The 22,525-nt window shown below is 35.7% G+C and overlaps 3 protein-coding genes across 4 annotated transcripts; 1 reads left to right on the top strand and 2 right to left on the bottom strand.

Annotated features, from left to right (window-relative positions):
- Positions 1 to 2,840: 2,840 nt before the first annotated feature.
- LOC111377989 (magnesium-chelatase subunit ChlH, chloroplastic-like) lies at positions 2,841 to 9,253 on the bottom strand. The gene is made up of 5 exons (XM_023001151.1): positions 7,610 to 9,253; positions 6,912 to 6,994; positions 4,540 to 6,342; positions 3,596 to 4,072; positions 2,841 to 3,364 (listed from the first exon to the last, which is right to left on the bottom strand). Exons 1-5 carry the CDS (start codon positions 9,012 to 9,014, stop codon positions 2,987 to 2,989), a joined length of 4,146 nt encoding a protein of 1,381 aa, XP_022856919.1. The 5' UTR covers positions 9,015 to 9,253; the 3' UTR covers positions 2,841 to 2,986.
- A 640-nt stretch (positions 9,254 to 9,893) lies between these two features.
- On the bottom strand, positions 9,894 to 14,965 carry LOC111377991 (exosome complex component RRP43). Of its 2 annotated transcripts, none has more exons than XM_023001153.1 (9): positions 14,837 to 14,965; positions 12,784 to 12,959; positions 12,646 to 12,695; positions 12,422 to 12,491; positions 12,230 to 12,335; positions 11,555 to 11,621; positions 11,376 to 11,451; positions 10,534 to 10,832; positions 9,894 to 10,357 (listed from the first exon to the last, which is right to left on the bottom strand). In XM_023001153.1, exons 2-9 carry the CDS (start codon positions 12,941 to 12,943, stop codon positions 10,274 to 10,276), a joined length of 912 nt encoding a protein of 303 aa, XP_022856921.1. In that variant the 5' UTR covers positions 12,944 to 12,959; positions 14,837 to 14,965; the 3' UTR covers positions 9,894 to 10,273. The 2 variants fall into 2 exon arrangements, with proteins under 2 accessions (XP_022856921.1, XP_022856922.1); XM_023001154.1 differs by having other exon boundaries at positions 12,784 to 12,954; positions 14,837 to 14,948.
- A 169-nt stretch (positions 14,966 to 15,134) lies between these two features.
- On the top strand, positions 15,135 to 18,998 carry LOC111377990 (cytoplasmic tRNA 2-thiolation protein 2). The gene is made up of 7 exons (XM_023001152.1): positions 15,135 to 15,487; positions 16,754 to 17,102; positions 17,191 to 17,277; positions 17,577 to 17,698; positions 17,833 to 17,911; positions 17,986 to 18,380; positions 18,590 to 18,998. Exons 1-7 carry the CDS (start codon positions 15,159 to 15,161, stop codon positions 18,636 to 18,638), a joined length of 1,410 nt encoding a protein of 469 aa, XP_022856920.1. The 5' UTR covers positions 15,135 to 15,158; the 3' UTR covers positions 18,639 to 18,998.
- Positions 18,999 to 22,525: the final 3,527 nt, after the last annotated feature.

Here is a 22,525-nt window from a genome sequence, read left to right as displayed (position 1 = left end):
ATTTCTGTTGATGATATCTATGCACGTACGTACATATATAAGTTTATTTTTATTTTTTATTTTTTATTATCAGAAGAAATATTTATTTAATTAATAAGTATTCTAATCCTAAAGAGAGACCGAGAGATTACCTATTTCTAGTGAATCAGTGGTAACCTAATCCATAATGGAGACTCTGTATTTACATTATTTCCGAGATATACGGAGGTGATCAATGAAATCCACTTTCGAACATGCCTCAGCAGAGAGATGAATTAGTGGTTAGTTGAAGAGAACTGTTAACAATTAATTTGATTAAAAATTTAAGTCTTAACAATTAATTTTAAACATGATGTTTATGAACCTACATCTTTTTAATTGCATATTCCAACAACTTATATAAAAATTTATTAAAAATCTGATTTTTATTTAAATCAAATAGGGGCCTAATGATTAAGGCAATCCTGTAGTAATTTTTGTATATAGCTCTCCTAACTCGCTATGCTATATTTACAAAGGTGGGTTACCTGATCCAACATTCAATCCCCGTTTGACCTTCATTGTCCCCAAAATTTATCTCTCTCTCTTCACACATATATTGAAAACTTTTACATCTTTTTCAACCCCACATTCTTAAAAAAAAAAAAATTACTATTTCGAAAATTATAATTGCCACCTAATGGGAGCCAAACGGGGGCTCATTCTTGATAGTTGAAAGACGGTGTTTATTTTTATTTTTATTTTTTTTACCCCATGTTAATTGAATCGAATTACGTTTTTTTAGACATTACTAATTCAAGAAATAGTGTTTGTATACATTGTTCCATTATATGGCTTGCACGGCAATGACTCAATTTGCTCATGATCAAAGGTTGAGGACTAATTTACTATTCAGACTGTAGAATGGGACCAATGTGCAATTCTCACAAACGAGAAAATTGGAATTTCTTGTAGGGGTGGATATGGTTCAATTTGAACGATTTGTGACAAATTTTCAAATCATACCACTTAATGAGATTTGATTTTTTTTTCAAATCAAACCACTTCTATTTTTAGGTCAAATTAATCCAAATAATTTTTTTTCGGTTTGATTCGGTTTAAAATTTAACGAAGAAAAAGAATAACATGTATTGAACAAGTTGAATCATAAATAAAATTTTATATCAAAACATAAATAATATCATTAAAGATATTACAAACCAAAGTTCTATAACTATAATGCAACAACATGTTAAAAATATTTTAGCCTCATATTTGATAATAATTGGCACATCATCTGCGGTTGTAATATATGATTCATTCTCTCCATAAAGATAAGAATATGATTTTAGAAATTTAAGGGACAATTTTGTATTTATTTGCATTGAATTTTCACCAAAGTAATACATTGAAATGCTCATTGATTAAATTTTCAAAATAATCTTATAAGTAATCTATTAAACCAATCTAGCCATTAAGAGTAAAAACTAGAAAATAAATTAAAATGTAAATATTTAATTAAGTGAACTGACCAGAATATCGAGAAGCAAATAAACATAAAATGTTATCTGCTAAAAATTTAAGGGAGCCCGACACAAATTAGAACAAAACAACACAATTATCAATAAAATTTAAAAATAATTACCAAAAATAAGAAAAATTGAATAATCTGACTTGAAAATTTTGCCAAAATTCAAGAAAATTATTACTAAAAAGAAAAAAAAAAGAGTGAGTTTGAATTAAAAATATAGATTCAATTGTTTGCTCACTTGTAACGGGGTCGATGAATATGATTCAACAACAATTGTTCAATATTTTACTCAATTTGAGGGTTTTACGTTCATAGTTGTGATGACTGATGGGTATTTGGTATGATTTAATTAATTAATTGGGATGTATAATTGTATATTTATGTATTGGATTTTATTGGGTTATATCTATTATGAATGTATCTTTTTCACGAGGATATATTTAATTTTAATTGTGTACGATAAAATTTAAATTAATTTATTTTCAAATTTTTTGTAAACAAGTTGACGGTTTAAAACGATTTGCAAAGGTTAAAACATAAACCAACCGCTTTGAAGTAGCCTGGATTGGTTCAAAACCAAAATATTGACGGATTCATGTGGACCCAAATCAATGATTTTGAAAAAGCGGTTTTATTTGATTTTGCGGTTTCATTTTTCAACCCTAGCTATTTGTTAATAATTTAAGGCTTCTATCTCGGTCACATATTAACGAATTGTTAAAGGTTTCTTGTTACTATGCAACCAATTTTTAGGGCAAATCATTGCCTCATCCACATTTTCATTCAACGTACTCGTAAAGGAATCAAGAATCTAACTGTTAGTATGAAATGTAGACTAAAAAACATTGGTGGGTATTTCAATAGCTATCACATCTTTAACAATTTGAAGAATAATTTTGTTTTTTTTTTATTTTTTTTTTTATTTTTTTTTTTAATTGGGATGTGTTTAGTTTTATTTGGGTTAGATAAAATTTAACTTAATTTATTTTCATAGTCTTATTGTAAATGGCTTGGTTGTTTGAAACAATTTACAAATATTGAAACCTAACCGAAACATTGACGGATCCACGTGAACCCAAATCAACAATTTCGAAAAAGAAAAAAAAAGGGGGTTCGATTAGGTTTTACAGTTTAATAGTTTCGTTATTCAGCCATAAATTCTTAGACCAGCGTATAAAGTAGTTATTTATTCACATTCACATGGATTACACATTTCGAGCATTTATGGCTCAGCTTAAATGCCAAAGAATAGTTTCTTTTGGACTTTTTTGGCAGTACAAGTAGTGATAGTGAAAATAAGTAGGTTTCTTTTGTAGAAGAAACGCGGCCAAACATGCTCTAAAAGTCTAGGTGATGAAGCTAAAGCAAATATCAATAGCAGAATTTTTTTTAATACAATGAAGGCAACCACCCTGAATTAGATCACAATAGGAATTTCTTAGAAAATTTTAAGGTAGCCAAGTATTTGACACGACAATTGTTTGTTTTATTTAAGGTTCAAAGATCGATTCCTTCAATCTTGTCTTCAACTTCTGAGTATAACTGTCTCAATCTTTCAATGTTTTCAGCAGAAGTTTCCCAATATCCACGTCCATTCGCCTCCAAAAATGTCTGAACTAACTTCCTGAAAGAATTTGGGTTTGTGTTCATTAGCTTGTTCAGCATTGCCTCGTCTTCGATAAAAGTTGTATTTGCCTCTTCATAAACCCAGTTGTCAACTTGTCCTGAAGTTGCACTCCATCCAACTGTGTTAGTTAGTCGTTTCTCAATCTCACGAACACCCTCATAGCCACTTGAAAGCATGCCTTCATACCATTTCGGGTTCAATAATTTTGTCCTTGCATCGAGCCTTACCGTCTCCGAAAGTGTACGAACCTAAATTGTTTAAAAAGGGTTGTTAGTTGAAAGAGATATAACTAGGCTTACGTTTGGTAAGTGAAACTAGATCATACTTGACAGTATAATAAGCATGATTTTAGCCTGTTTTTCATCTTTAATACTGTCGAGCACACTATAATTTATGTTAACAAACAATCACCAGAAGAAATCTGCTGCTCAACTGTTTCTTGATAGCAAATGTAATAGGTCATAGTTCATAACACTTACTTGTGCATTAGCTGTGGTTGTATCAGCAATGTATGCACTCGGTTTCTTTCCATCCTTCCTGAGGCTTTGTACGAGGTTTGTTGGGTCTGAATCAAAGTAGTGACTGACGTCTGTGAGAGAAATTTCGGAAGAGTCGAGGTTTTGGAATGTGGCATCAGCTGTACTAAGAGCCATCTCGAAAATTTTCTGCTTTTCCATCATGCCAGCACCAGGAGCATCAGAGTCAAACGCGAATGACTTTCGACTCAAGTACATTTCTTGAAGTTGCTTCTCGTCATTCCATGATGAGTTCTCAACGGCGAGGTTTATGTTGGATGAGTATGAGCCCGAGGCATTTGAAAAGACCCGGGATGCAGCTTCACGCACATCAACTTTAAGTGCTTTTGCTTGCTCGAGTGCGTGTTTCCTGACATAATTCTGGTCCTCGGGTTCATCTAGCTCTGCAACCAACTTTACTGCCCGATCAAGGAGATTCATCTGTGCACAAGGTACAAGAAGACATGCATATAAGCGGAGGAACACAAAAAGAGGAGTAAAGATGTTTAGAGAGAGTCAAATTGTGTGGAAGTTTGTTGTACTACAGAACTAAAACAATTTTTGTTATGGATTATGCCTTAATCCCAATCCCGAGAGCAATAATAAATGAGCAGAGATCAGTAAAACTATAACATGCAAGGGAAACAGATATTTTTGTGGTTCACCCTCAACATGTAAGCTACGTCAACTCACTCCTATACGTTTTAAAATTGAGAAAAAGAAGTTATGGAGATCCCATTCCTCTCAGTTTGTGCATCTCTAAAAAACCGGTAGGGTAACCTAATACAAATTATGAATGCCCCGTATACCCCAATAACAAGAAATACATGTAGACGTGGTCGTTGGATTAAGCAACACTATATCTGCACAACCCAGTTTTAAAATGATACAGAGAAATTTGTCAATACCTGGTTGATGAAGAGGTCCCTGAACACTCCAGAGCAATTGACGACAACATCAATCCTTGGCCTCCCTAGCTCTTCAAGACTGACTGGTTCAACCCTGTTTACACGTCCAAACGTGTCTGCTACAGGCCTAACTCCAATCATCCACATGACTTGAGCCAATGATTCTCCATATGTTTTGATGTTGTCTGTTCCCCATAGAACAAGGGCAACAGTCTCGGGATAGTTTCCTCCGTTGTCAACCTTCTGCCTTTCGAGCAACCTGTCAACAACCACCATTGCACTCTGCATAGCTGCAGTTGTTGGAATGGCTTGTGGGTCCAATGCATGGATATTCTTTCCAGTGGGTAAGACTTTTGGGTTCCTAATTGGATCTCCTCCAGGACCTGGCTCGACAAATTTCCCTTCCAAAGCTTGTTTCAGACTTCCCAACTCATTATCAGCCACAACTAGCTTCAAGCATTCCCCTAAGAACTGGAAAAGGACTCTGAGTTTTTCTCTGTCGGCTCTGTAAAATTTGGTGTTTGACAAGTACTGGATCCATGGTTCGTTTATACCAAAACCGAAGATTGAAGTCAGCTTGTCAGAAACATCAACGACCTGTCCCTTCTTGTTTGTGCTTTGCTCCACAAATGCAGTAATGGCTCCACGACATGCCTCAGTAATCTGTCGAAGAAGTTCCACATCACGTAAGATTCCCTTGTCACTTCCTCTATAAACATCCTCGATATCTCTTCCAAGAGTCTGGGCCAATATTGCTGGAAGAGATGAAATCCCATCTTCTGGACGATTCAGTGCAGCAATATTAACAAGTGTTGCAACTGCCTCCATTGCGGACGGAGGCTCGCCAATGACATGAAGCCCGCATGGCAAGAGGCGGGATTCAATCTCCATAATCTTGGAATATACCTTCCCAACGACAAGATCTCGTTCTTTGGCTGAGATTTCCTCACCTTCTTTGGGTAGATCAACATCCTTGTCCAGATTGCACTGCCTAGCAGCACTGATGATGGAGTTCACAATCTGAGGGCCACGGCCCGAGTCTTTTAGTGATTGGTAGGACGAGATCAACTCGCTCAACTGCTTGAGTCCCTTGTAGAGTCCAGCATTTTCTGCTGGAGGAGTCAAGTAACTAATAGTATTAGCATAACTCCGACGTTTGGCAATGGTGGCTTCAGAAGGGTTGTTAGCCGCGTAATAGTAGACATTCGGGATGTTTCCAATAAGACTATCTGGGAAACAAGCATCACTCATTCCCACCTGCTTTCCGGGCATGAATTCAAGAGAACCATGAGTTCCAAAGTGAAGGACAGCATCAGCTCCAAAAATTTTCTCCACATAGGAATAATAAGCTGCGAACCCATGGTGTGGGCTCGCTGATTTGGAGAATAGAAGCCGCATTGGATCACCCTCATAACCAAATGTGGGCTGAACCCCAATGAAGACATTTCCATACTGCTTTCCATAAACCAGAAGGTTTTCTCCATCAGAATTCAAATTACCAGGGGGCTTCCCCCAGTTTTCTTCCAGAGCAGTTGCATAGGGAGTCAGCCTCTGGTACTCTCTCACACTCATTTTGTATGCAACGTTAAGATTTGGGCTATTGAATTGAGCCTCTTTATCATGAATTACATCTTCGATTAATGCTTCGGGAGCCTCTGGAAGGCCCTCTACATTGTAACCATCGTTCTTCAGATCTTTGAGGACGGAGTAAATCGAAGCAAAAACATTTAGGTAAGCAGCAGTTCCTACATTGCCTTTGTCTGGTGGAAAACTGAATACAGTGATAGCCAGCTTCTTCTCTGTCTGCATATAAATTATGAAATCATTCTTAGCCAAAAGTTTGAATGTCTCCTTCAAACTAACAGTTCAAATGTAATGATATCTTGAAATCCAGGTTTTCGTGTAGAACTAAATAAAATGATAATGAAGGTTATCGTTAATTTAGTATCACCGAAGATTATAGTTTTAGAATTTCATTTTTCCTCAAATTATGTGTTTATTAAAGTTACGAAAACAGCCCAGCCAATTGGTTCGACAGGAAAAATCGGAGAACGGACAGTTAAACCTAAAGAAGACCAATTTATGTTCATAAATTTTTTTAGTATCCGATTCGACCTCGGTTCAACTCTTTGACGCTATACCTTTTACCTTTGCTGATTCATGCCTTGGTCGGGGTGTTTTAAAACTCCAATGTGTATTTCAAATGCCTTTGAATTGTAGAAAAAATATTTGAATTAAGATCTCTATCCCTTCAGATCATTGGTTTATTTGACCATTAATTTAATCTTTTTTTATTTTTCTTTACATGCTTTTCTTATTTCCAGTCTTCCATAAAATAGAACATAAATCTTGTATTGCATAAAGAGACATACCTTTGTTTTCCTCTTCAGTTCAGCCCATTTGATTGCCCTGGTGCAGAGCTGCTCCACCCTTTTGTGAAGAGCATGTGATTTTCCTGTAATAGATCCCGTGAACATAATATAATTTAGACAATTGAGCCAAAAAAGTCTATTTTGTAACAGAAAGTCAGAAACATGCATTGGGATGGCAATAATGAAATACGATGTATGAGCAACGATTTTACATGGATTACTCTAGAATCACAGAGGATTTGCATTATAAAGGGAAGATATCAGTGAACTTCTATGAAATGGTTTATGGGTTTCAGCCAATTGTCTTGATTGTGAAATATTATCAGGTAATAACAATCCGTATTATCAAAGGATTTCCTATGACTGTCTCTGGTACGAAAACGAGTTGATCATCCATTTTGGTATTTAATTTAATAAAAGAAGTGATATTGTCCATCTAGTAATCAAGAATCTTGATTTTCGGGAAGTACCATATACTAAGACTTTGCTTCCATCTTAAAAGGATAACCGAGGAGTACCCCAAGCACTTATATCAATTTCATCTTTTCTTACACCCTAATTCTTAGTACCATAACCGTTTCATTCTCTTCAAATGAACAGTTTAAAGGCTAACAACTGATAGCAGAGTCGATAAATGGACAACTAGCAGTATTGAACATTTAAATGTACTGAAATAGTAGGGTGAAAAATATACTTGCCTGTTCTGGGATCCCGGCCGGCAAAAACAATCGGCTCCATTCCTCCGTCGAGCTCCGGCAAAGCAACTTGCAAAGCCACCTGAATTGGGTGCAGCCCCAGTGTGCTGTTCAACCACTCCTCTGTTGTCTGAAAAACTAATGGCAGAGCCACCATATAAGGCACATCAAGCTTCAGCAAGGCCTCAACAGCCCTTGGATGATCCTGCCTTGCAGGACCTCCAACAAGAGCAAAACCAGTCAGTGACACCACTGAGTCCACCATTGGCTTCTTTGTTACTGGGTCGACGAAAAACCGCTCGACCGGCCCTGAGAAGTCGAGCCCACCTGCAAAAATTGGTATCACCTTGGCTCCTTTTGCTTCAAGTTCCATGATCACAGCCACATAGTGACTTTCATCACCAGTAACAATATGACTCCTCTGCAGAACCAATCCAATTATAGGTGCATTCTTACTCTTAAGCTTCTCATTTGCATCCCTCCTAGTAACATACCAATTCAAATACTCCTTCACATCATCATACATGCAGGGAGCCAAAGGGTGCCAAATTCCACTATCCAAGTACAAAACCGGATCTGAATAGTCTATTTTCGTCCCTTTTAGAGTAGGAACATAAGAACCAGAAATCATTTTCAAGAAATTCACCAAATTATCAGGTGAACCCCCAAGCCAGAACTGCAGACTAAGTATATACATTCTTGCATCCTGAGCCTTATCACTTGGCAAGTACTTCAAGACCTTAGGCAGTGTCCTTACAAGCTTCAACATACTATCAGCAAACCCGGCAGATGATTTCTTGTTCTTGAATAGCTGGAAGAATGGGCTTTTCGACTGCCCGAGTTGCGACATGCTAAATGATCCCAATTTGTTGAGTCTCATTACTTCAGGCATTGAAGGGAAAACCAAAACTGCATCAAGCCTGTCCCTTTGTTTCTCCACTGCAGCCTTAACCTTTAAGGCCAATTCCTCAACGAAAATCAATGAACCAATGAAGATATTCGCATCCTCAATATCCTTACAGAAAGTTTTGTAAGTATTTTCATCTCTAAGTTCCTCAACTAAGTACCCTACAACCTCGAATGAAGCATATTGCATATTCTTGTTCAGTGTCTGAACTGCAGCTGTAAGGGCTGATTGGTACTGAGCTTCTAATACGACATAGACAACTTTTACAGCGGGGAGGCCTTGGGAATTTTCGGGTACAATTCGTCGAACTTCAGGTGTTGTTTGGGTGAATAATCCATTGCCAATTGCAGCAACTTTAAATTTATGGGGTGTTCTTGAATTGTTCTGGCAGATTCTCTTGGGAAGAAATGAATGAAGAAAGTTGTTCTTTTGTGAAGTTGATGAAAGGTGGGATGTTTTTGAATTGGGTAGTGTGAATGGTGAAGAAACTAAATAAGCCATTTCTCAACTCTGTGCTTTGAAGAAATAATGGCTTATTTTCTTGATTACACAGATAACAAAAAAACAGAGAGTTTGTACTCTTATGACTTTATATGCACAATGATATGGAGAAAAAAGAGAGAATAAGCAAAAATGGGGTGAGAAAATAAGCAATGAATGAGTATAAGTGCTTCTTATTTTCTCCTCTTCTCTTGCAGTCTTGCGTTGATGCCAGTTCAGGAGTTTTATATTTTTCCGCGGGGGTGAAATGAACGAGGGAGGTGGTTTATTCAGCTAGTGGTGAGACAAAGGGACACGTGTTAACAAGCGTAGGCCGCATTTTGAGTTTGGGTTTTGTTTGAGTAGGATTTTAGAGAGAGAAAATGAGCTTGTACTTTGTCTATCTACTGTGGTCGTTTCTTGCATTCTGATTGGTTGGTTTGGATTACAGAGAATTGGGTATAGGCAACTGAGAGGGGAGAGAGAGAGAGTTCGGATGACGATATAGATAGATATTGATACAGATTTTTATGATTGTTCACTATAACGAAACTCTTTTTGTTGGTAAAGACATTCTGGTTTTTTGAGCTTGTGACCCTCAGTGGAAAGGAACTGATAATTTTTGTGTGTATACCAATGGGTCCAGGTATCCTAGTTTGATGCCAGAGGATCCTACACTCAACAACAAAAATTCAATAATTGTTTGCACTGTAGAACACGATCAAATTACACGTTTAAATTTTAAAAGTATCGAATTGCTTGATCTTGTCTTAAAGTCATATTCACAAAACCACAATTTTTTGATAGGTAATCAAATATTTTATTAATCACGAATAATACACAGACAGTGTATTATCAATTAATACAAGAAAAAACAACTTAAAATTAGGCAATCCGGTCTATACGAACAGTAACCGTAGCATTAAACCAAGTATACAATGTCAGTGTATTATCAATTAATTACTCGATATAAATTTTTGCATCATTAGTAGAGGCCAGCTTACAAGCCAAAAATGAAAATTAGATTGAAAAAGATACATAAATCAAATAAATCTCTAACAATCAACTTTAAAGATGCCCTAGAAGCAAAATTGCTACTCTCTTCAAATCTACTCAGTTGGACTCAAATCTTGTCAATGGAATAGATTTCCCAATGGACATTTTCAATAGTTTACATTTCCCTTTTCTTTGGGAAGCTAAAACTTGAAGAAGCAGAATAGGAAGAAACCTATGGGCGAAATCAGTGGCAAAATGGTTATAATTTCAACTGCAACTTTCGACTAGTCCACTTCCATATCAGAAATTGCTTCATTCAATATCTTCTGAAGTTCTTTCACTCTCTTTATTGTTAATGCTACACAATCCTGCAGTCATAGAGTAAGTCGTGTAAGTAAACATTAGTTAGCATCATTCCATATGCCCAAAGGAGTACAGCCTTATAGATGTTAATTGCATATGTTGTTTGACAGTTTGACCACAAGAACACCTAATCCCACTCCCCATAGAAAAAAGAAAGCAAAAAACGAAGGTGCAAACTAACCTGGATGGCTGATGTTTGAGCCAGACCAGGTCCACCTGGTTTATTAAGAGACACGAGCTGCAAAGACGAATCCAATACCACAGTTAAATATGTTTCCATAATAGATTCTTCCTCGGCTGAAGGGTCTGCCAGAATGTAGTTCTTGTGAAGCGCGCATGTCAAGGAGAATGGTAGAGTATCCAACTTCAGCTTTCTCTTCTCTTTATTCACTGGTTCCTTTTCCCACATTGCACCAGAATTTTCCTCAGAAATAAGAACTATTCTTCCATTATCATTGAGAGAAACTACAGGAATTTGCACTGGAAAAGATTGAGGATCTCTTAGTCAGTGACAAAGCAGAAATGTATAACTTGAGGGTGTAAATAGATAAGAAATGCCTTACAAAAGCAAAATAGTCGTTTGCACGTTGCTTAGAGCAAATATTAGAGCTCAGTAATTAGCTATTTGAATAATCAGGACGGAGAACATTAGAATATTATGGCACTAAGAACTTCGCCACTATCTAAATCGATATTATATCCAATCAATAAGAAACCTAAAAGCTGAAAAAAGGTACTTTCTGGATCAGACATCAGTTATATAATCATAACAAGTTCAAAGATTGATTGATCAATCATAAAGTAGAGAATAAATTTTGGTGCTTTGCTATACATTCAGTCACATGAATCAAACATAAACAGTACATTAAAATGAAGTCCAGTTTTGTTTGAATTTACACATCTAGATTCCACTTTCCAGTTAAAAGAAAAACGACCGGGGGGGGTGGGGGGTGGGGGGACCAAGGTTAAGATAAGATTGGACATCGTATCACCATAGATGCATGCACGGCCATAACAACTCACAGTGTGAGAACGCAGCCACAGCAGAAAGCAACGCCGCATCAAATAGGGAGCCATCAGCATCGAGACAGTATATGTCCTGCAAGAGTCATGTAATACAGTAGTACTGAGTATTTAGGCTTCAAGCATTATAGGGCCATAAATTTGAATCATAATGATATAATAAAATACTGATCCATTACCAAGTAGGCCAACCAAGCAGCTTTTCCACTGACCAAAGATAATTCTTTTAAATCAATCATCCCAGAACTGCATAATCACAATAACACCACCAAAAATACAACTTAAAATAAAAGATAGGTAGAATGATTTCTTAGGAGTCATTTTATTCATATTGATGTCGCAAGTGTTGTAAAGGGTAGCTCGGCCAGGTCAGGAATTCATTTAACTGAAACTGTAAGAATAAAAGCCAAGTACTGCATCGAAAAGGTTCAAGCAAAAGGAGAAATCTCCTATTGTCTCATATGCACATAATGACATCCTTCTCTAAGAAAATACTGAGAGTATTACAAGTGATCAGCATGCCAAAAATAAAAATAAAAAAATAAAAAAATGAGGTATCTACAGAAAGAGTATGTAATAAAGTTCAATATATAACTTTGCAGCATACGTCCTGTGAGTCGTTCACCACGTCAATTAGGCTGACGGACCAACGGTAAAGGAACTACCAGAATATTAGCAACTTCTCAGAATCTAAAAAACTTAGGTTCGTGGACAAAAACTGCTGGTTGTTTTGGAAATATCTTCTTTTTTCCCTTTTCTAATTATTTTTAAGAGTATTACATATATCTAGCTTGTTTTATTGAAGTGACGGATATTAAAATGGATGTATTAGGCTAATGTCACGTATCTCTTACCTCAAGATGATGTCAGTTAATTGCTTCGTTATTACTGGTGCTGCCTCTGCTGGTCTGCCAGGGCGAACCAGTGGAGAACAAATTGGAGGCATATGGAAATCAATAGCTGGCACATGAAGTAATAAAATTACGCACAATTAAAATTAAAAAAATTGCAATGGATTGAAATAATACAAATTAATTATGTTTAACCTATGCAACCCTCATCAGGTGACTCCAACTTTGGTGTCATGACTTCCAATTTAACTGCAGCCAGCATGGTCTGAACATGATATAAATACTTAAATTAGTTTTGCATGGGTATGGAATATATTTTTTGCAATAAGTTCATCCTTTGTAGTTCTATCAATATAATTATCAGATCAACATGGGTTATTTATGACAGAGGAGCAGGAATAAACTAAAAACATACTTACAGTGCAACCTATCTTTGCTAATGCTGATCCATTAGCAGATGCAACAGCTCCTACAATTATAAAACATTTGATTTGACGAGGTATGGTATATAATGAGAGAGACCAAGTTCTAAGTAAATAAATAGTAGATTGACTAACCGAGTGCAATTGTTGTATCTCTAGCTCTTCCAAGAGGCCGTCCATCAGGCCGTATTGATTCGAGCAGGTGGCGCTCATAAAAGCGTAGTGGGAAAAGGCGTCTAAATGCATCCACCTCCATCTCTGAAGACAAATCATTTGAGCCATTGGTAGTAGACATTCCTTTTCAATCTATCCTGTAACAAAAATTTGCATCCAGTTTCATAAACCAGAAGCAGATTAACCTATCAAAACATGATTCACTTCTTTTCTATAGTTCTGTCTATTACTTTCCTCCTTTTGACTAACAAAATTCAAATAATGATAAGAATGAAACATATAGAAGCTCCAAAGGATTCGCTCATTTACATGGTATTCAAACAAAATTAATAACACAAGGAAACTAGATTGATGAAAAATGAAATCTACGTGGAAATGAAACTGACTGTTACAATCTAAACCCTGGTGTCGTTAAGCAAAAACAGGAATGAAAACAAAGAATCCTAATGGTGCAATTGATTGAAAACCAAAGTCCAAAACAAAACAGGAAATGAAGCAGAGGAAAAAAGAATATTAAAACGTCTTTTTAAAGCATAGAAGTAGAGAGATTTCAAGATTTTGAAAAGTAGTGCCAAAATGTGTGGGAGGTCAGGCCTGGATGACTCACTCTGTTAAAAAATTGAACAGAATCTAGGCTGGTTCACAAATTGGGCCGTGCCGGACTTAGCTCAACAACCTATGAAGATTGCTCAGTTGGTCCAATTTATTAAAAATTAAAATGTAAAACTAAAAATGAAAAGGGTAAACACATCGATGAGAATATTTATCTTTTCAACTTACGGCTTAATTTCAGACCATATTAAATTTTCAAAAAAACAAGGAAGAAACATAAACACAGCGGGGTTGGACCAGTCTGGGCTACAATATTTGCGAGCTGGCTGGTTGGTTGGTCTGGTTCTCAAATTAATTCTACCATCTTGTTGCCCCAACTCCCATTACCTTTCAAGTATCCTAAAGTAAATGTGTTCTCTACCTAAAACATTTAGAGAAAGTCATCAAGTTTCATGTCTCACCTCAAAAGAAGGATAAACTATCCTTTCTCTCTTCTCTACAAGTGTAATCAGAAATCATGTTATTTTCCTCCCACATGAAATTAAACAAAATTCAAGAATCTTTATAAGATTTAAATGAGAATTTGATGGAATATTAACATATAACTACAGTTTCTTGTTTTCCTAACCTTTAGGTGTATATCCTCTTGATTTCTATGCCAATGAAACAAATAAGATAAATTTTCTGCATTTTCCTTCTTCACATTTTCACTTTCTAAACTCCATATAATACATTGTATGAATCATTTCGACCAGGAACAAATGCATAGAAGAATGGAAAAATTGCTATTACTTGAGCCCCCGTTAACATTTCATTACATTCTATTTTTCTCTCCCCTATTTTTAACTGCACAATCTTCCATAAAATAATATTACACGTAAATCGAAAACGTTTCCTTCTTTTTCAACCACTCATTTTTTTTAATTAAAAAAAACACTGTTACACCCATTTTCATTTCCATTTCCAAAAAATGGGGGCCAAACGGGGGCTGAAACTCTTGTGTAAACACTCTCTTCTCTACGTTAATTAACTCGTAGATATGAATGTCAAAATGTAAATCCCTAGTTGCCAATTCAATTTCCAAATCTAAGTTGTAAGTTTAGTTTGTAATTGAAACCCTGCTTAAAATAAATAAATAAATAAATAAAATTCAGAACCAGTCTGTAAGGTTCACCACCAGAAATCACAGCTTTTCAGTTTCCACCAAAAGCCAAAGCCCAAAGTTCTAATCTTTCGAATAAAATTGCAAAACCTACAACTTGCGGAACCCTCAGAAGAAAAAAAAATAACTCAATTCCAAGAAAAAGTTAGAAATTATAAGCAAGGCATAAATTTCGACGGTCCACCAATCAGCATACTCGGGGGTAAAAAAGAAAGCTTTTTTTGTAATATATTCCTTCAGAAAACACGAAATTGAAGAAAAATGAATAAAACCAAAAATGAAGGGGCAGTTGTAACTAACCCCGAATGACTGTCGACGGAGGAGGTGGCGGCGGTACTAGCGGATGGAGGAGTTGCTGACGGAGAAGTGGAGCAGCAGCTTAGAAATTGAATTTTTGTTCGATTGTTAGGCGGGTTTGTCTTTTAGTGGGCTAATTATCAACCTGTAGATGGCCCATCGATTTAGGCCCATTGGTGAAATTCTTTATCAACTCTTTCTAGTGCTATTTACGTCAAATTTTCAATACCAAGTCTTTCCAACTGGCCCATATATTAATATGCAGGCCCATTAACGGTTTACCTACCTTTCAAAAGTTGTGTTTGGGACTCAAAAACTAGCAAAAATGGAGTGCAACTCGTCAACCTGCCCGTCCGGTTGCTATAAAGATTCCGATTCCGGCGTCGGCCAAGAACGACAATCGGCTTCTGAGAACGGAAGATGCGACTTGGACCTCTATGCTAACAGTCACGTCTGCATCAAATGCAAAGTTAACGAAACAATCGCCGCTACCCATCCCGCTGTTGCTAGTGGCGGCGGGGATGGCAGTAGATTCTGCGCTGATTGTTTCAGGGGTAACTTATTCGGGAAGTTTCGATTCGCCGTAACTTCTAATGCCATGATCTCACCCTCAGACAATGTTCTCATCGCCTTTTCCGGTGGTTCCTCATCTAGGTCTATCTTTCTCTTTAGTATAATGATTGTTTGCGCTGTTGTGTGTGTATACAATTTCTGGTATGTGTTAACGGTTATGTATGGTGCTATTAGAATATGTTTGGCTTAGCTTAAAAGCTTATTTCGGTAGCATTAAGAGTAGTTGTGCCAAAACGAGAAGAGGCAAGGCCAAACTAATTGAACAAAGTACTCTCTGTTTGCTTGAAAGCTCTTTTAAACTGATAGAATAACAAAATTGAACTTGAAACGTTTTACGATGTCGATTTATCAAGCTTTCTCTTTCAGATTATAAATGAAAATAATATCTTAGGAAGTAATCGATCACTCAGCGTCTACTTATTTTCTGGTTTGGCCGAAGCTCGTTTGGATTATCTTAGTGAGAAATTAGGCCAAACTTGACATCAATTTCAAAGCTCGTCCGCATAGCATGCTAAGATTGAAAATGCATCTCAGCTTGACTTGCTACAATGCCAGTGTTGTGAGAAATATGGTTTAGTTGAATTTAATAAAATATGGAGCTTTGTGCTCACAATAAATTTCCTGTGGATTTTTTCCTAAGTAGTGGATTGGTGTTATTATAAATGTGATAAGCAGTTCATAGTTTTCTAGATTTTCGAGGTAAAGATCCGTGTATGGTGGAGATTAAAATTAGATTTTTAGTAGATCTTAATAAAAGTTTTTGATATGTGCGGTTGAAAAGTCGTGGAACCACGAAATATGTGGTTAATATTAATTGTTTGACTTTGACTTAGATTAAAATTTGATTTAAATCAATACCAACCAATCAAAAGTTTCTGGTGAATTTTTTTAAGTAATGGATTGTTGTTATTATAAAGAGTATGTCTTGCTAAGCTTAAAAAGTTAATTTGAGATATTTTTTCCTAACAAGCTTGAAGTTTTTTTACATCTTAACTTTCTTTTTCGGATTTCCATTAGAAATCTCACTTTCTTAGACAGTAAGCAGAAAAAAGTAAGTTTATCCTTTTTCAGCTTAACCGAACATGCTGTGAAAGTTTAATTTTTGCAACTTAAGCGCACTAAATGTCAATAAGATTTAATTTAATTTTTTTTTTTATATTTTATAAGTCAATAATGTACTGAAAGATAATTTCACCATCTAATCAGTGCTTAGCTGTCTGTTGAACTTGAACCAATGTTTTTATATATGTTTTCCTTGTTTCAAAAAGTATAATGATATACTTCCCCGTGCCACATCTTGTGTGTTATAGTGTTCAAGTTGTTCTGAGCATCTTCATCTATCTCCAGGGTGGCTCTTCAATTTGTGCATGAGATGCAACACAAAGCACAGAAGAACTTTGAAGCAAGTAGAGATAAATCTTTGCCAGTATTTGGAGTTGGTGTTGCTTATATTGATGAAAGTGCCAATTTTACAGTCCCTTCTGATGATTTTGATAGAGCGATGGATGAGATGAAACTCATTGTGTCAAATTTAGCTCCACCAGTAAAACAATTTTACATCGTTCCAATTGAAAGTATTTATTCTTCTGATACTGGTGCCGGAAGGCACAGATTGATGGAGTTGATGGATGCTGTTCCTGACGTCACTGGAAAAGAAGATCTTCTGGAGCATCTGCGCATGTTGTCCTTGCAGAAGGTTTTGTTTTGCAATTTCTTGCTTAATTATGCTAATATTAGATTAGGGAAGACATTCACTTTTGCATTATGCTGTATCCAATTTGCAGATTGCTGTTGATAATGGATACACCAAACTCGTGCTAGGAACATGCACATCACGGATAGCTTGTCATGTCCTTGAAGCCACTGTCAAGGTTTTTACCTCCTTCCCCTCACTCCGCAAACAATGACTGAATAAATGAGATACACAATGATGTACATAAATGGATGAAAAAAAAAAAAGAGAGAACAGGAATTTTTTTTGTCAAAGTGATAATTTCTGTTAGCTAGACTGTATAATCACCTTCAATTTGTATTCTTACATTCCCCTTTGATTCAATGGATATTGTGAGAAGAGACTAACTTGGTTATGCAGTAGCTAATCCCAGAAAACTTCATGACATATATCATCTAAAGTTATTAGAGTATAACAGTAGAAACTTTCTTTTGTCAGGGAGAGGGTTACTCGTTAGCTGCAGATATTCAGTATGTTGACGCTAGGTGGAAGATACCTGTGGTTCTTCCCTTGCGTGATTGTATCTCTCAAGATCTGAATATGCTATGCAGTCTTGACAGGTTTGTTGCACAAACATGCAATCAGATCTTTCCTCATCCTTGGAGAGGCTATTTAGTCAGATTTTGTTTCATTTTCCTTTTACTGTGACCAATAATTATTACTTCATGATGGGACTTTCCTTTTGTCAGGGCAGTTTGAAGATGGTAGAAACATTTCAGCAACCTCGTTGTGGCATCAATGGTTTGATATCCTCATTTGTAAAATTGTTGCAGGTGGGAATTGCAATCGTGGTAAATTTATTGTAGATAAATTTCAGATCAGAATCTATAATTTGACGTGTTTTCAGGAGGAAAATCCTTCGCGAGAGAGCACAATTGTAAGAACAGCAGGGAAGCTTAAACCTTTCTCTTTCAATAAGATTTTAGAAGATGATGACTGTAATGTTCATTCGGCTTCTCAGAGGCGGCAAAAGAAATACAATTTAAAGCCTAGCGAATCTCTTCCTCCGGAATCATTTTGCTCTATATGCCATAGCCCGCTTAAGAATTCTGACACTACGAGTTCGAATAGCATTGGGAATGATGAAGCAAGCGTCGGGATCTTTGCAGAGACTTGCTCAAGTTGTCAATATCAGATTCTTCCACGGGAGCCCTCATCTTTGGAATCTTTTCATTCACTCTTGCCACAGCAAATGATTTATCTAGCCAAGAATAGCAGCTTTTACAAGCACAAGTCACTAAGGTTAGAGTCTGTCTGCCCTTGTTTCTTTACATTGATGCCGGCATAACTTGTTAGCTTGATACTAGGTACCATGATAAGTTAAGACAATAGCTCTTAGAATGAGTAGACCAGCTATTTCCATTTTTAGTCAGTAAAAACTTGTGCATTAACTTTTTTACTTGTATGTAAACTTTCCCTTGTTCTTTACACCTTTGTTTTCCCCTCTCCAGGGATCAAATACAAGACTGTTTGTTGTCAGACAGTGAGGACGGAACCTGAATCTGCACTTTTCATTTGAATTCGTTCTTTTCAGCATGAACGAGCAGAAACATTATTAGGCTGCGTTGCTTAATTTCACAGAGAAAAGGCGTTAGCGGGTTGCAGGATAAAAGGATTGAGAGAGAATTATCGACATACGTATTCTGGTGATCATTAAAATGGTTGCAAGAAGCTGGACAAAAGGTTGTATGATCTGAAGTATAATTTTCTTTGATATTTCTCCAAATTTTCGCTTCTAATGTAACCAATCTTATACATACTTGGGATCTTTTTGTCGTGGAACTAACGTTTGATGATCTCAAGAAGATAAAACTCGAGAATGGACGTTGTGTTTTCCTTATATCATCATGTTTTTATTCATTTCGAGTCATTAGATTGGATCGTTAGTAATGTAAGCATAGGAATGCTCAGAGTACCTTTATAAAAGTTACATTTACGAATCAAAAGCAAAAAAAAGATACCAATAATAAAGAACGAACATACCAAGTAAAAACAGGAGGGCAAATTAGGCTCAATACCCTCAAATTTTTATTAATTTGATTAATACTTTATTAAATAATTAAACCATTTAAGAACGTAAATTATTAGTTCTAAAACTACCAAAATCCCAAATCACAAACCAGTGTCCCAACTCTACCCCCCAAAGAGAAACCCTCCTCACCCACGTCTCTGCTTTTCGTCACCGCCATTTTCCTCACCCACAACTCATAGCTTTAACCACCTTATTTGGTGACTTTGTTGCATAATAAATTTAAGGAGTTTTGTCAAGATTGGGCCTTGCAATGATGGGCTATATCGTTACGAAGGGGTTTGCAATGATGACTTCATCGCTATTAAGGGCTTTGCAATGATGGCCTAGGGGTAGCAATTGGGCTCGTCGGCTTGGTCCAGAAAAAGTCCTAGCTGGCCCGACTCAAGGCTTGGACTGAGTCGCATTTTGGGGTGTCGAGCAAAGCTTGAGCAGGCCGTATGGCTTGCCGGCTCAAGCTCATAAGCTTATATCTAAAACAAAACAAAAAACACACACGTTTAAAAGGCAACTTAAAAAATAAATAATAAAAAATACCAAAACCAAAATCTAGCTTGTTCGAGTCGAGCCTAATTTTTTTGGTCGAGCAAAAGCTCGGGACGACTTAGGCCCGGAAAAAAACTCTCTCATTTTACCCGAGCTGAGCCCGAGTCTTGAATTTTGACTCGTGAACCGGCTCAGCTCGACTAGTTGACATGCTTAAATGGCCTTTGTTTCATAATCCCATTACGAGGATTTGCCAAGAAATCACATTTTTGCCGTTTTCATCAGACAAATGCCAAAAAGGCAGATGGCTCTATAAAGACAGAAGGTGGAGATGCATAGGTGTGGGTTATGTAATTTTCATGTTTGACAACTTGGTTTATGATTTCCTTAACTTTTTTGTTATTTCCTTTGTTATTAAGTTATTTCCATTATTGTTATTTTCAGTAATCACGAATAACTACAATTCAATTGGAATAAAAATAGCTCATTTGTTATTCACCCTGGGAAGTTGCCTCATGAATTCTAAGCTGCTCTTTCCTAGTTTAAAGTCTTGTCCAGAATTTTATTATTTATTCTTGTCATTATGTGCTTGTCATTGTTGTGGTAGTAGTTATTTCAGTTGGACAATTTACTTAGATACTTAGTTCACATTCATAACATAATAATTGGGAATAATATTTAGGTTGTTGTCATTGAGACATTTGCGTGCGTTTCCAATGTCTAAGTGTAAATACATAAAGCAGCGCGACTTCTCTATGATTTTTGACAAGAACATTAAAGATGAGAGCGACAGGACATCGAGAGGAAAAGAAATTAAGTAGATTGCAGCTTCTTTATTCATGTTCACTAATTGTCAATAAAATGAGTCATCTCAAAATTTATTTGAACAGTAAATGGCCAAATAAAGAACTAGAATATGGATTTATTTATTTATTTATTTTTATTTTTTTACTTGACAAGAATAATAGTTTTGAGAAAGTAAAAAAATTCTGCAACTAGCCTGTTATATCATCTTCTCTTATTTAATTATGGATTGTGCTACTTCTATTTTTGAATTTCTATCACTTTCAACTTATAGGTTGTTTACTTTCTAATTAAAAAGTGACATTTAACTTTATAAGGCGACGTTTAGTAAAAAAGTGACACTTTCTCAGATGTTAATATTTAATTTAAGCCATTTTCTTGTTAATACTCGACCATTTTCTCAAGTGGGTAGATAGTGTCATTTTTTTTAAACTTTTGTCACTTGTTTTAGTGTTTGTTGCTTTTTTGAATTTATGTTATTTTTTAATATTTGTCAAATTTTAAAATTTCACTCTTCTTTTAGTGTTTGTCATCACTTCATCCCTGCCCCATCCTTTGAGCATACAGACACAGAAAAAAGAAAGAAAAATATAAAATAAGTGTTCAGTTATAGAAAGGAACGGAATTATTCCACCGAATTCTTTATTGAGTAAAATTATTGAAGATGAGAGATGATAATGTATTACCTTTATAAATTATAGAAATAGAAATCAAAATGTTCTTCTGTCCAATGAATCAATGATGATGTAAGTTATTGCATCTCTTAGTTTCTAAAAAAAAAAAAAAAAAGTTGAACCCCAACTTTGAGGGCTCCTACCGCCCCACCCCTAGAGCTTTGTGAAGGAGGTAAATCGTGAAATGTGCCCCAGCAGGTCAGGGAACAAAAGCTACATGTCCACTGCACCTATAAGGAGTCCAATTTCATGTCTCAGGAATCGAACACCCACACTGCGACTGCTAGCAAGGCGTGAGATAACCTCACTCCTATCCTTTGCACCACTAAACTATGTCCCGGGGCGTATCTCTTTGTTTCTAGATTATTCACAAGTCTGTGTACGTTTATTTGGAGTTGTAATCTCACTTTCCTAAATTTTAATATGCACCCCCTTTTATACTAGCCCAACAAAACATGTTGAAAAAGGGATAGACCAAAAAGTGACATTGTCGGAAAAGTGATAAAATATTAAAAATAAAAATAGATGGTTTGGTTGAAGTTATCATTGCTCATGGTGGAGTCTCGTAATCTAGGTACCTCAACTTTCTCAATACTGTACTTTTTCACATTCTTATTGTCAATAACCTTGGATACATTACTTGAATTGATTCAAAGAAATGTTAATTGAATGCAAAATTAAAACAATATTTGAATTGATATATTTAAATTTCCAAACACGCACATGTATCCATATAATTAATTGCTTCAATGATATGCTACGACTTTTTTAGAGAAAAGATGTCACTTTTCTTACATTCTCATTTTCGCCAACACCTTGAATGCATAAATTGAATTTATTCAAATAAATATGAATCGATTGCAAGATTTATTTTTTTTTTAAAAAGGAAGAAATTTGAATTCGTATATTTAAATTTTCAAACACATACAAGTATGTATCTAGTTAATTGTTCTAATGAAATATTGCGATTTTATGTCACTTTTTCCATTCTTATTTTTGCAAAAACTTTTAATGCATTGATTGAATTAATTCAAAAAAATATGAATTGAATGCAAGATTAAAAAAGAGCTTGTTTGGTAGAGATTTTGATAATTGATTTTTTGACCGTTAGAAATAAAGTGAGTTCTACATGTGAGAGAATAATTCAAAAATGACGGCTAAAATAATGAAATAACGATAAAAAAAAATTAATTTTAATTGACTTTTAATTCGTAACAAACAAGCACAATATTTAAATTAGCATATTTACCTTAATTGTTCCAATGATATGCACGGATTTTTTTTCGAAGAAAACTTATAGAATGTAACTTTTCACATTCTTATTTTTGCAAACACTTTGGATGCATCAATTGAGTTGATTTAAAGAAATATGAATTGAATGCAAAATTAAAACA

Source organism: Olea europaea, unplaced genomic scaffold (assembly GCF_002742605.1).
Source record: "Olea europaea var. sylvestris unplaced genomic scaffold, O_europaea_v1 scaffold1753, whole genome shotgun sequence".
In the NCBI taxonomy this organism is placed as follows: Eukaryota; Viridiplantae; Streptophyta; class Magnoliopsida; order Lamiales; family Oleaceae; genus Olea; species Olea europaea.
This window is presented reverse-complemented; position numbering and strand designations above follow the sequence as displayed.

What these genes read in the sequence shown, in the direction of transcription:
- LOC111377989 (XM_023001151.1), bottom strand. Translation starts at nt 9,014, where the DNA reads ATGGCTTATTTAGTTTCTTCACCATTCACACTACCCAATTCAAAAACA. An exon ending in CGGCCGGGATCCCAGAACAG is followed by an intron (nt 6,995 to 7,609) that starts GCAAGTATATTT and finishes GATCTATTACAG; the next exon opens with GAAAATCACATGCTCTTCAC. An exon ending in GGGACCTCTTCATCAACCAG is followed by an intron (nt 4,073 to 4,539) that starts GTATTGACAAAT and finishes CCTTGTGCACAG; the next exon opens with ATGAATCTCCTTGATCGGGC.
- LOC111377991 (XM_023001153.1), bottom strand. Translation starts at nt 12,943, where the DNA reads ATGTCTACTACCAATGGCTCAAATGATTTGTCTTCAGAGATGGAGGTG. An exon ending in AGATACAACAATTGCACTCG is followed by an intron (nt 12,696 to 12,783) that starts GTTAGTCAATCT and finishes TTATAATTGTAG; the next exon opens with GAGCTGTTGCATCTGCTAAT. An exon ending in CTGCTTGGTTGGCCTACTTG is followed by an intron (nt 11,452 to 11,554) that starts GTAATGGATCAG and finishes TGACTCTTGCAG; the next exon opens with GACATATACTGTCTCGATGC.
- LOC111377990 (XM_023001152.1), top strand. Translation starts at nt 15,159, where the DNA reads ATGGAGTGCAACTCGTCAACCTGCCCGTCCGGTTGCTATAAAGATTCC. An exon ending in GCATGTTGTCCTTGCAGAAG is followed by an intron (nt 17,103 to 17,190) that starts GTTTTGTTTTGC and finishes TCCAATTTGCAG; the next exon opens with ATTGCTGTTGATAATGGATA. An exon ending in ATGCTATGCAGTCTTGACAG is followed by an intron (nt 17,699 to 17,832) that starts GTTTGTTGCACA and finishes TTGTCAGGGCAG; the next exon opens with TTTGAAGATGGTAGAAACAT.